General features: G+C 35.9%; 1 protein-coding gene across 6 annotated transcripts in view; it reads left to right on the forward strand.

Moving 5' to 3' along the window:
• The window catches only part of LOC106873475 (sulfate transporter), a 208,335-nt gene that overhangs the window by 187,969 nt on the left and 5,692 nt on the right, over positions 1-14,674 (forward strand). For all 6 annotated transcript variants that reach the window (XM_052967943.1, XM_052967945.1, XM_052967944.1 and 3 more), the window contains 4 exons: positions 9,342-9,448; positions 10,366-10,435; positions 12,239-12,382; positions 13,375-13,500. In XM_052967943.1, coding sequence (XP_052823903.1) covers positions 9,342-9,448; positions 10,366-10,435; positions 12,239-12,382; positions 13,375-13,500 — 447 coding nt within the window. The remainder of the gene's footprint in view (positions 1-9,341; positions 9,449-10,365; positions 10,436-12,238; positions 12,383-13,374; positions 13,501-14,674) is intronic.

The following is a 14,674-nucleotide window of genomic DNA, read 5'->3' on the forward strand; positions in this document are numbered from 1 at the left end:
ATATATAAATATATATGACAGGCTTCTTTCAGTTTCTGTCTACCAAATCCACTCACAAGGCTTTGGTTGGCCTGAGGCTATAATAGAAGACACTTGCCCAAGATGCCATGCAATAAGACTGAATCCGGAACCATGTAGTTGGCAAGCAAGCGATTTACCACACGACCATCCCTGTACCTATGTTAGATGAATGTGTAATAAACCTAAAATTAAAATATATGTATACTCATGACACTTTAATTACTGGATTATGAAAAATTTTTTAATTTCAACACATTAAGCTTAAAATGTTCGTTATCACTAACCTTTACTAATTTGATCTAACTGCTCATATCCCTCTATCTAGGAGTGTTAAAAGCAGATTTGGTACTAAGCCATCTGAGACTATCCCTAGATCTATGATACAAATTTAGAGGGAATATTTGATGAACATATAATTCTTTATACAATAGGCAGTATCTGTGATCTGCCAATCATGTTTTCTTTGATTCTTTACCTAAATGTGTAGGTGACTATGTAACTAAATCCAAACAATGATGTAAGAAAACAGCATCATTTATCAGTGAATGCAGAGTGGAAGTAACCCATTGGGATTGTTAGTAACTACTAAGATAAATGCAGAACACGAAGGTATATATTTTCTTATAGTGTTACCTACACCCACATAATGGGTGCTATGAATATATATATATATAGCGATGAACACCATTCCTCCAAGTGATTGGCTTAAAAAATTGTTAAGATATTAAGATATTTTCTTAACATGAAAAAAATGGTAGCCTTAATGCACAAATAAAGAAATTTCATCCACCAATGCAGTGCTGAGCACTCATTCTCATTGTTCAGCATTTATGCAAATATATATATATATATACATATATATAGCCAGTGGCACATAAATAGCACCATTTGAGCGTGATCGTTAGCAGCGTTGCCTTACTGGCATGTGAAAAGACATTCAAGCGAGGTCATTGCCAGTGCCACTGGACCGGCTCCTGTGCAGGTGGCACGTAAAATACACCATTTTGAGCGGGGCCATTGCCAGTACCGCCTGACTGGCCTTCGTGCCGGTGGCATGTAAAAGCACCCACTACATTCTCGAAGTGGTTGGCGTTAGGAAGGGCATCCAGCTGTAGAAACTCTGCCAAATCAGATTGGAGCCTGGTGTTGACATCTGGTTCACCAGTCCTCAATCAAATCGTCCAACCCATGCTAGCATGGAAGGCGGACGTTAAACGATGATGATGATGATGATGATGATGATGATGATGATATATATTAGCAGTAACACTTGTCGTTGATCAAGAGAAATTTTGTGGGAGTAGGGTAATCCATTACATTGAGCCCAGGGCTCAACTGGTATTTGTTTTATCAACCTTGAAAAAGAGGAAAGGCACATCTGACCTCAGTGTAAGGAACCAGAAGAAATGTCATTAAATACTTTATCCAGAGTGTTAACAGTTCTGCCAGCTCTCCACCCAATTAGTTGGGCATTTGAGCGAGACTAAGTCCCACATGTTCTTAGTGCTTATTATGCCTGCACATCTGCCAAACATGAAGTGGACCTTATCCATTAATCTACCTGTGATTCAACTGCATCTCTTATGTGTCTATGGCTTACACTGGGTACAGTGAATGGAATTCCTTCCCACTCCTTTCCTACAAATTGAGCAAGGCCATTTACCTGATGAAAAGAGAGTTGTATCTGCTTTCTTGCTAACAACAACCTTGGTCTTTGCTAGGTTAACTTCAAAGCCTTTTGATTCCAGGTTTTGCTTCTTTACCAGTTCAATCTCTGCTTTACTGCCTACTTTAACCCTTTAGCATTTGAATTGCCCACATTCAGCCCATATATGCTACCTGTTTTATGTTCACACTGGCCAGATTTGGCCACTCATACATACCCTACAATGTCATGGTAGGGTATGTATGAGTAATAATCACATTTTTGGAATCCTGAAATTACAAGTTAATGCATGATTAATTCAAAACAGTGTGGATAAATAAGCATTACATTTAACAGAATAATCTGAGTGCTAAAGAGTTTAAATTTGATTTACAAAAGCAGTGACTGCTATAAACTTATGGAAATGCTTCACAATAGAACTTTTGTATGAAATCTATCAACAGTCGGCATGTCAGTAATTTACATAACAGAAGTAACAGTCAAAAATGTGTCTAATATTCAAATCAATCAACCTGATTTAGTTCTAAGTGTAAATGCTTTAAATACTGTTTCACACTTGCTGTATAATTAAAGTATTTCATTACTGATGAAGGGTAATAAACTAGGAACAACGTTAGGGAAGTAGTGATGTCATAAGATCATAGTTTAAGTGCGGCTGTGTGGTAAGAGGTTTACCTTACAACTACAGCTACATGGTTTGGAGTTCAATCCCACTGCATGGTACTTTGGGCTAGTTTCTTTTACTATAGCTCCGGGCCAAGCAAAGCCTTGATTTTGTAGTTGGAAACTGAAATGAAAGAAGCTTGTTGTGTGTGTATGTGTGTGTGTCCTTGCTTTGACATCACGTGATAGTTGAAAAATGATTGTCACTGTCATACAAGCAGTGTCATCCATTTCTAATATTCTGGGAGAACATATCAGGCCATAAAGAAATATTTCTTTACTTGCAAACAGATGAGGAGTTGGTGACAGGTAAGGTGTTTGACCCTAGAAAATCTGCCTCAATAAACTCTGTCTGACTCATGCAAGTATAAATGGACGTTAAAATGATGACAACAATAATGATGATGATAGCAAAGCTTTGTATGAATATATAAAATGAAGCAAATTTTTCATATTTGTATTTAGAGGCATTTAATAGATCTAGAAATGCAGTCAGTTGACTCTGGATCCATTTCTATTTGGAAGCAAAAATTCATTCCACTATCAACCTCCTCCTCCTTCCATGCTGGCATGGGTTGGACAGTTTGACAGGAGCTGGCCAGACAGAAGTTCACACCATACTTCTGTGACTATTTTGGCATAGATTTTTATGGATGGATGCCCTTCTTAGCACCAATCACTCCGCAAAGTGGACTAAGTGCTTTTTACGTGGCACCAGCACAGGTGAGGTCAGTTTTGACATGGTTATGCCTTTCCAAATGCCAACCACTTTACAGTGTGAACTGGATGCTTTTTAAGTGGCACCTGCATCGGCAGGGTCACCTAGTAACTTTGCAAGACAAGGAATCTTTGAGAGGGAAGGGGACATAGTATAAAACAAATTGAATGAGAATGTGTATAAAATATTTCGACTGTAAACTTTTGAGTTTGTGGAACTGCATTTGAAACGAAATTTTGACACTCTTAAAATTCTTGAAAAAGTATTCCTTACCATTTTCTCATTAACATTTTCATGGGGAACATTGTTCTCACAGTAACTAATATGAAAATGAACCAGATAAACCAATTAGTGATAACTAGAATGCTGTATCCATAGCATTAAAATGTATGCTTTTTTATTTCTTCCGTAAAGCAACTTTCTTCTCAAACTCAGCAATGAAAAAGACATTGAAGTTCAGGTAACTTTTTGAAATTTCAAGTTATATTTTATTAATCTTCAAGTTTTATAAATGCATTGATAAAACAGACTACTTATTTGCAAGTGTAGGATTATTAAAATGTTTTAGATTTCAATTTATTGAGCTTAAAAGGTTCACTATTGTTGACCTATTTTAACCCGACCCTACAGCTCATATCCTTCTGTCTGGGAGAGTCTCTCTCAGATTGTTATCAAAGAGGTAAAACATTTTCAATACCAACCTACCTGCGACTGTCCCTGGATCTATGATACAAACTTCATGTTTTAAAGTGGTCTCAATTAGAACCTTCCATTAAAATTTCATGTTAATTAATGTTCCAAACACCTTGGTAATAATAGCATGTTTTATTTGATTCTTTTATAAACATTTCATTAAATTCTTCAAAATTAATTGAAACAAAAGCCAGTGTATTCCAACTGAAACATGGTAACAAAAGGGTTAAAGTTTATCAAGAGCTTCCACAAGGATGAAAATTTATATGAAATTTTTTCTGTGATCTGCCAGTCATGTTTTCTTTGACTCTTTACCTAAATGTGTAGGTGACTATGTAACTAAATCCAAACAATGATGTAAGAAAATAGCATCGTTTATCAGTGGATGCTGAGTAGAAGTAACCCACTGAGGATTGTTCGTAACTACTAAGATAAATGCAGAACACCAAGGGATATATTTTCTTATAGTGTTACTTACACCCACATAATGGGCGCTATGGAGATGAACACCATTCCTCCAAGTGACTGGCTTGAAAAATTGTTAAGATATTAAGATATTTTCTTAACATGAAACAGATGGTAGCCTTAATACACACATGAAAAAATTTCATCCATCAATGCAATGCTGAGCACTCATTGTTCAACATTTTCACAAATATATATTGTTCAACATTTATGCAAATATATATATACTAGCAGTAACAACCGCTGTTGATCGGGTAATTACTTTTACTGTTTCTCGGGAGCCACATTGAAAGTATTATTATATATATAATTTACTCCTCCTGTATGTGTGTATTTTTATAAGAGAAAAATATGTAATAACTGAAGTAGAAAAAAGATCGATTTCATACCTGAACCTCCTGTATTTGTGTATTTTATAAGAGAAAAGCATATAATAATTGAAGTAGAAAAAAAGATAGATTTCATTCTTGGATGTAATGATAGTAATGGAAAATTAAATTATTGAAGTATTCATGTTGCATTAAGAGTGAATTTTTCTTTATAAACAATGGTTTTGTTTTATTTTGGGGTGCATAAGCAAAAAGATTTGCTTTTGCTCCCATAACGTGATGCTTCTACATAAAGTTGGCCATGTGAAAAGCATGATTGTTCAAGTTGCAATCCAACAACTGTTAGTGTTTGGCCCTGAGTTTTATTATTGCTCATGGCAACAAAAAGTAGGATAGAAAACTGTGACCACTTAAATTGGAATGGGGCATTAGATGGTATAACTGGTATGTGAGGAATGAAGACATCTCACCTTTACCACAACCACTGAGAATATTTATCTCAATGCAGTTCTTCATAAGTTTGTGCACAATTAATCTTGTTCCATTGCATAATTTTTGTTGAGACAAATTAAGCAATAGAAGAATAGCTTCTCCTGAACCATTTACTTTCATTTTGCTGGGCAGACAAACAAACAGACAGAATCTTTCTTGTATATATATAGATAGATGTATATAACTCTCAGAAGCAATTTATAGGACTCCATACAAATATAGAAGAATCTTTAATATATTATAACTGAAAGGCTCAGACAGAGAGAGAGAAAATGTAAATACAATGAACAGTAAAAAAGGACTGGTTATTATGCTGCAAAGCTGAATAGAAGAGAGATGCAAACGGGTAGCCAACCAAGATCATTCAACTGTAGAAATAGTGGGAGCTGTCTACTAGATGGTAACTGTCTGGCAAAGTCGATTGTATACAGATCAAAGGTTGAATCAAACAGCAGTGATCAACCTAAAGCATATATTGAGGCACTGGAACTCACATTCAAAAACCGTTATTACAAGCATAAACATTTATTTGTCAACCCTGATAAAAAATGTGCTCAGCTTAGTCAAAATTTATATGGTTCTTGTGTGAGACAAGTCCTCATGAATTCAAAATTACCTGGTCTATTGTAGATAATATGCAACCTTACAGGAATGGAAGCTTCAAATCAAAGATACAGTGTGACCTTTGTTTGAGTGAAAAACTGAGTATTTTGACTCAAGGCACCAATAGTTTGAACAAAAGAAATGAACTGTTAACGCCTTGTATGCATGTGGCTAAGTATCTTTTATGCAAATACAAGCCTCCTTGAATTTTGTTCTGGTTCAGAAAAAAGACATTGATCTTTGAAATGTTTGATTAATGGGTTTTATTGATATATGTTTTAATATGTTTGTGTGCATGTCTATATGTAAGTATATGTATATAAGCATACGTGTATATGTAGACATAAATATAAAATTCTGTTTATATATGTGTGTATCTATGTGAGTTCATATGTATATATATATTCTTTTGCACAGGCACATGCAAAATGAACACCTGCATAGACACTTATTGTTTTTGAAAACATTAATTAAAAGTATTATTTTGGAACATTACTTAAACAGCAATGCAATTTCTTGACTTCCATTGTATGAAGTTTATAATGTTTAGAATAATTTTACCAGAAGAATCAGAGATGAAATCAAAAGCATGAACTTGAAGCTGTTGTCTTCACATGTGTTGTTCACAAAGGTTTTTAAATGAAACAATATAAGAATATGCGTTTCCTTCAAAGTTTCATTTCGTATTTCAAAAAATATTCTGACAGTGGATATTCAAAAGAAAACCGGGCTCAATTTATCAGCTGTTGATCGGAAACGAGCAACTCCAAGTACTGGAAATTGGAGCCTTTCATTTATAATGTATGTGTGTGTGTGTATACATATACAGAGAGAGAGAGAATGTAAATACAACAAACAATAAAATAAAAGTTATGTACGAGGTCTGATCAATAAGTATCCGGACTGTAGCCATAGTATTGAAGCTAAAGAATGCAGAGTGAAGCTGCTTGGCAACGATTGACCTTGAACTCTGCTGTGCATGCACACTAGGTTTTAATGTTCTTGCTCACTTCCATTGTTTAAAGCAGTGCTTGGAAGGAAGGTGTGTAGCATGTGATCATTGCATTGACCGTGGCAGAGAAAGTTGTCATGGCTATACTTGCTCAGAGGCCTGCACAAAGTTGCAGAAAGTGTATGGAGAGGAGTATATGAGCCACACGCAAGTGTACAAGTGGTTCAGATATTTCCAAGATGGCCGAAAATATGTTCATATTGATGAACATTCTGGGAGACCTGCAGCCAGCAGAAATGAGAAAAACACCATACATGTGCATGCAGCTGTGAGGGGAAATTGTCGAATCACCATCCATGAGTTATCAGAGGAAGTGCAGATTAGTTACAGTTCAGTTCAGTCTATTATCACTGCAGATTTGAGTATGAGGCACATGTCTGCCAAGCTTGTGCCAAAACTGCTTTCAGCTGACAAAAAAGACACTCGGGTTTCAGTTGCACAAGATCTTGATTCTGTCAAGAATAAGGAAAACTTTTTGAAAACTTTGCATAGGCCTCCAAACAGGTATCGCCAAGCTTTTCACAAAATTTGATGCAGATTCTCTTCTTAACTTCCTCTGTCATGGTCAATGCGATGATCATACACTACACACCTTCCTTCCAAGCACTGCTGTAAACAGCAGAAGTGAGCTAGAATGTTAAAGCTTAGTGTGCATACATAGCAGTGTTCAAGGTCAATCCATGGCAACAGTCCAGATACTTATTGATCAGACCGTGTATGTATGTGCAAGTATAGAAATGTATCTGTGTCTGGAAATGAACATAAGAAGAAAATGGTGTATGTCTGGTATAAGTATTATAATTCCACTTTGTCTTAGAAGTACCCATAACCAGTTGTTAGAACACAATATATTGGATCATCCCATCAGTAATGCAGTTTTTTCAATTGCTTGAACTAAAAGTCAGAGGAGGACAGGATAAACTACCTGCTTCAACTTGCTATATAGTAATTTTACCTTGAACTTATTCTTAGTGCAAGTTTTGAAGAGTGCAGTTCGATTTTAACAGTTATTTTTTCAAAGCTATAATAGAAGTGGCAAAGGAGCATATTCAGCATATTTTGCTTTATGAGTTCCATAAAGACACCAACTCAACAGAAAGTGTGAGGAATATATATGCAATATATGGGGATTGGACAATAAGCATAAGCCAGTGTCAACTGTGGTTCCAGAAATTCTGTGCTGGAAACTACAGCCTGGAAGATGAGCCTCGTCCTGGAAGATCTGTAGAGCTCAACGAAGACATCTTGCAAACCTTAGTGGAACAAAGTTCCATTGCAACTGTTGAGGAACTAGCAGAGAAGCTTGGATTTGGTCATTCAACCAGTCATTGGAGTCTGTACTAGAAGAAAAATGACCATCTTTAGTTTCAAGACGAAAGATGTTCTTCCATCAGGATAACGTTCAGCCACATACGGCAAGGATGATATTTCAAAGCTGAAGCAGTTTGAATGGGAAGCGATGCCCCACCCACCATATTCGTCAGACATTGCCCCATCTGATTATCATTTATTCTGCAGTCTTCAAAATCATTTGGATGGACAAAATATAAATTCTGTAGACGAGGTCAGAACAGTAATGGAGGAACATTTTTTGTCATGGACAAGTGAACTTTGGAAGAGGGGCCTTGCAAATTTATCAGATAGATGGAAGAGTATTATAGAAAATGAAGGAGAGTATATTTTAGATTAAAAAGAATTTTCTTTATCTTAATTCTGAAAAATAAAAGAAGTATAAAAAGAAAACACATTATTTATGGGATGACTCAATACTTATACCTTACAGTGTTAATAAGTTTTGACACTGAGATGTAAATTTTCTTGTCTGTATGTGTGCAGCTATATATTTAAATGCTTTTCTCAATGAAGAAATACTTTTTGTAATTGGCTCTGAAGAAGTTATAAGATATCACACTGGTACTCATCTTTGGGTGCACAGTGCCTTGTAGCCAAAACAGCAGTAAGCTAATGAAAGTCATTACTTAACTCTTGTTTATTTGTCTTTCATTTATTAATTATGTATAAAAGTTAAATAAGCCTCATTAAGGGATAATAATATCCAATGAATTTACTGGTTTCTTACCTTTTACTTATTTTGAATATTAGATTTAATATTCAAAAATAGGTACTTAAATAAGCTGAGGTTTATATTTATTTAAGAAAAATAAGAAAATAGAGGTAAATTAAAGTTTGAATCAAAATCGCTATCAGAGATTATGTCTATTTTTGCGATTGATAAAATTAATTATTAATTGATTTATCTCTATTTTCTTATTTTTCTTATTAGTTATATATACATCCAAGTAATTTTTATTTGCCTATCATGGTACTTAAATGAGAATGAGATGTAAAGGGACAATGTTTTTGAGATTCCGGTTCGAATGACATGAGTGTTTCTGTTTCACTTTTGACACGTAATACTTAAATAGTGGAGGAGATATGATGTTACTGTGGGCTGGAAGTATGCAAGAAGTTAAAATTTTTTTTGACTAAAACACAACCGGGACCCTAAGTAAGGCATGTGTAAAATTTGAATGAAATTGGTTGTGTAGTTCTGGTGTTTTAGGGATTCACACAGACAGACACACAGACATACATTCTCACTTTTATATATATAGATAGATATATATTTACATTATGTAAAGGCATCTAATTCTTTTTTTTTTTTTTTTGTATTTTCAGGGTGTATGGCTAGTTTCTTTTCTTGGAACTGTCATCTTAGATGTTGACTATGGTCTTGCAGTGGGTGTTATTTTCTCACTACTCACAGTCCTGGCTCGTTCTTCAAGGTTACTCTTTTTTCTCATTTTCATTATCTCCTTCTCTTAAATCAATATAGCAAAGTATTACATTACAGCCTCACTCTGTTTTCTTCTCTTACTCTTGTTTTTTGCAAACATCTTCAAAATGACTTTCTAAAATGAAATTCCATTATGCAGCTGAGGAGTACATTTTCATTGTACATTCTGTGGTGTTCTCACTACATGAATAAATGGAGCTTGTACGAAACGTACGTACTGCTATAGCCTATTGAATTTTTGTTGCTTATCTTCAAATGTATTATATTTTATTTACATTTTCTCCCCCCCCCCTCTCTTTCAATATATGTAAATTTGTATTCTTATTTACCATAATATCTCTGCTGTTTAAATGTCTGTTTTGAAGTCTAGTAGCCAATCAGAGATCATCTTTCATTAGATATGATATAAAATATAAAACTATATAATATATTCTCAATTGCAGAATAATGCTAGATCCTGTTCAGGCTATATTATTAGCATTATTCTGTGATTGAGAATTTAATTTCACTTCTTTAACTTTCTAAGACATCTCAACGCTTCTAAAAGCAAACTTCGTTTGTTTATTTACGTTTGTCCATCATTTTGTCCATCATTTTGTCCACGTTTTGCATCCATCATTTTTAATCTCAATAGAAAAAACATTTTGGTCTTTTTGGCTACACATACCAAAACACCGGGTCTCAAAAGGGTTAAAGGGATCTAAATTAAAAACTTGCATTAAAATTTCATATTATGTCTCAAACACTAGCTTAATAATGACAATGTTATTTTACTAAATTCTTTTATTATTTCTCAAAAATTGAAACAATGACAATGTATTTCAATAGAAATATTGCATAAAGAAGATTAGAAAAGTTTTATCTCTAAAGATGAAATTAATTTATCGACTGATGTTTTTTTTGCAGACCCTATTCTTGTTTACTTGGTCAACTGCCTAACACAGATATTTACAGAGATGTGTCAGTATATCCATCAGTAAGTTGCCCCTTTTTTAAAAATATCTCTATTCAAAAGTACTGAAATTCTATAAGCTTCTAGGAAAGCCCTGCATTATATGTGCAATGATTTCATAAATAAAAATGTAATTTTTCCATCACCATCATTAGTATGTCTGGGTGAGCTGGATGAATCGTTAGCATGCTGGACAAAATGCTTAGCAACATTTCATCCATCCTTATGATCTGAGTTCAAGTTCTGCTGAGGTTTGACTTTGCCTTTCATCCTTTTGGGGTTGATAAATTAAGTACCATTGAAACACTGGGGTCAATGTAATTGACTAGTATTCTCCCCAAAATTTCAGGCCTTGTGCCTAAAGTAAAAAGGATTATTATATATCTACTTTCCATATGGCATGGGTTGGATAGATTATTGCACTTCAAGTCATTTCACATTCAGAATTACTGTCCTCTTATTCATAGTAAGGGGAAACTGTGCCTTACTCACCCTTTCATTTTGACTCAGTTTCTACTGGATGCCCTTCCTAATACCAGTTATTTTACAGAGTGTACCAGGTGCATTTTATTGTGACACCGACATCATAGGGGTTGTCATATCCTCAATAAGACATGACTTAAGAGGTTCTTTTTGTCCTATGATATCTGTTCATTTGTCAACCCCTTTGGTCTTTATGGTTACACATACCAAAACACTATGTCTCAAAAGGGTCAAAGTGATCTAAATTAAAAACTTACGCAAGAATGGCTGTGTGGTAAGTAGCTTGCTCACCAACCACATGGTTCCGGGTTCATTCCCACTGCATGGCATCTTGGGCAAGTGTCTTCTACTATAGCCTCGGGCCGATCAAAGCCTTGTAAGTGGATTTGGTAGACGGAAACTGAAAAAAGCCTACCATCTACCAAATCCACTCACAAGGCTTTGGTCAGCCCGAGGCTATAGTAGAAGACACTTGCCCAAGGTGCCACGCAGTGAGACTGAACCCCAAACCATGTGGTTGGGAAGCAAGCTTCTTCTCACACAGTGACATCTGCACCCATATGGTGTAGAAAAGAAAGGAGGAATCAGACAGACAGAGACAATGCTAGATGACTTATGAGGAAAGACAGTAATGATAGAGATATAACGAAAGAGAAAGAGAGAGAGAGAGAGTAATGGAAGAGAGATGCATGCTTGCTGGTAAAGGAGTGAGTGATAATTGTCAGTAAGAAGTGATTTAGGGGAGACAGAGTGATGGGTAACAGGATGGAAGAAGGTTTTGATGTTAGTTGGTAAGGGACAGTGTAAATGATGGGTAGTTGAAGTGGTGATGGGTATCATTAAAAGAGGGACTTTGAGAAGAAGGATTGATGATAAGCAGTGCAGAAGGGTAAATGAGAGATTGCATCATATAGCAATAAATTCAATGCAATCCTTTATTTTTACTCCAAACTTGAGATTCAGAAAGAAAAAAGAGGGAAGAGTAGTAAGATATGGGTTTTGGCGATAAATAAGGAATAGAATATGGACTGATTTAACGTTTCCCAAAGTAGTTTAGCTACAGATTTTTAAAGCCCTCACTCTAACACCCCATATGTGTGAGTTTACCCTGCTACTCTCCTCACACTCAGCAAAATAAGAGACTGTCCGGTCATGTTTCACAATTTCATACCTCTCATCAGAGAACAAATACCCTCTCATCCTTATGCCCACAGAAAGATCTTTATAGTAGTTGCTATTTAAATCAAACACAAACGAGGATCAGTATAAATTAAAACTTTGTGAGTGTGTGTATTTTCTCTCCCTCATTTTATGTCGTTAACATTTTTGTTTTTCTTTTGTCAGGCTGTCCAAATTAATGGTATCAAAATTTTCCGTTTCGAAGCTTCGCTCTATTTTGCCAATGCTGAAAACTTCAAACACCATATTTATGAAATGACAAATGTCAATCCAAGAAAACTGAAAACGAAAATTCAAACATTCAAAAAAGTAATTACCATTTATTAATACGCACACACACACACACACACACACACACACACACTCACACAAAACCACATGGTAAGCACAGATCTGGGTGTGTGGTTAAACAGTTTGCTTCTCAGTCACATGGTTTTGGGTTCAGTCACACTGTGTAGCACTTTGGACAAGTGGCTTCTACTTTAGTCCTGGGCTGACCAAAGCCTTGTGAGTGGATTTGGTAGACAATAACTGAAAGAAACCAATCAAACACACACATCATCATCATCATCGTTTAACGTCCGCTTTCCATGCTAGCATGGGTTGGACGATTTGACTGAGGACTGGTGAACCAGATGGCTGCACCAGGCTCCAATCTGATTTGGCAGAGTTTCTACAGCTGGATGCCCTTCCTAACGCCAACCACTCCGAGAGTGTAGTGGGTGTTTTACATGCCACCGGCACACATATATATATATTTCATCATCATCATCATCATCATCAATTAACATTCGCCTTCCATGCTGTCATGGGTTGCACAGTCTGACAGGAGCTGCCAAGTAGAAGGCTACCCCAGGCTACTGTGTCTGTTTTGACATGGTTTTTATGGCTGGATGCCCTTCCTAACACCAACCACCCTGCAGAGTGGTGAATAATAAATAAATAAATAACTACAGATGGATAATGTGTTATACGTATATGCTTGTGCTGTGTCCTCTACTACCACTTGATAACCAGTGTTGGTTTGTTTACAACCTTTAAGTTAGAGGTTTGGTAAAAGAGACTGATAGCATAACTATCAGCCTTAAAAAAAAAACTAAATACTGGGTCAATCTGTTTGACTAAACCCTTCAAGGCAGTGCCCCAGCATGGCCACAGTTTACTGACTGAAAACAAATAAATATACCAGTTCAATTTCATTCTCTACATTCACTGTCCCCTGTTATCCATATGTAACATACCAGTACCTTCACTGTCCATATGCTATATGCCAGTTCTCTATCACCATTCCCTTTCCACAGGAAGAATCTGCTAATGATACGGCTCGCCCAGGTAATCCTAACTACAATATCGACCTCACCACTGTTATCATTGATGCTTCAAGTTGGAGTTATATTGACACTGTTGGCGTGAAGACTATCTCTCAGGTAATCTATGTACACCTTAACTCACACTATATTTGCATTGACATACATCTCACATTGCACTCACCTGCCAAATCTGATTTTGTCAGGTAGAGGTAAGTCTTAGTTTGGTTGTTTGCAGCCCTAAAGATTCTGCTTGTGCATTCACAGCAAACAAGACACAGGGCCAAACTTTAAATCATGTAGGTGTATTTTTATCCATTCCAATGTTGACACACAACCAGTTATACATTGCTATGAGTAGAGCAATGGACTCCAGTAATTTGAAAATTAGTGTCGACCGAACAGAAAATATCGTCTACGATGACATTTTGTAATCATATTGATATTATCAAAAGGAATATGATTCATAATTAAATAAGGAAATTTGTGGACTTGGAATGTATAAGAGTATAAACAAGTGTAAGACACTGTAAACAACTGAAATAAAAGTATATCTAAATAACATTTTTTCTTAATACTTTTTATGTAGTGGTCGCAGGAAGCTCTGGCTTTCATTAGGAGTGGTCCACATAACCATTCATGATACAAAAACTGGGAGCCTATTTCAGTTCAGGGGTGAATTGTCATCACATGTCACTTAATCACAAACATGTGTCATATAACTGCACTAGAATGCTGTACCACCAACAATAAAGTGATTTCTCTCAGACATCACCCAGTAATCTATCAAGTCCATTTACACATTTCTCGATACATACTGCTGTAATGGCTTCCCTCCCTCATTTTATGCCTCCGTCGTAGATGGATAGATTTTCTAGTAATTGTAACTAGCAGAAAACCATCCAGTGGGACAGTATTTCTGCTAGTAATAGTAATAATAATCCTTTTTATTAAAGGCACAAAGCCTGAAATTTGGGGTGAGGGGACTAGTCAATTACATCGACCCCAATGTTTCACTGATCCTTAATTTATTGACCCCGAAAGGATGAAAGGTGGAATTTGAACTCAGATTGTAGTGTCAGGTAAAATACCACTACGCACTTTGTCCAGAGTGCTAACAATTCTGCCAGCTCACCACCTTAGATGATGATGATGATGAGGAGGATGAGGATGATGATGACGATGACGACGACAACGACGACGACGAGGAGAAAAAGAAGAAGAAGAATGATGATGATAATCTTTTCTACTCAAGACACAAGGCCTGAAATTTGGGGTGAGGGGACAAATCTAT

Source organism: Octopus bimaculoides, chromosome 5 (assembly GCF_001194135.2).
Source record: "Octopus bimaculoides isolate UCB-OBI-ISO-001 chromosome 5, ASM119413v2, whole genome shotgun sequence".
In the NCBI taxonomy this organism is placed as follows: domain Eukaryota; kingdom Metazoa; phylum Mollusca; class Cephalopoda; order Octopoda; family Octopodidae; genus Octopus; species Octopus bimaculoides.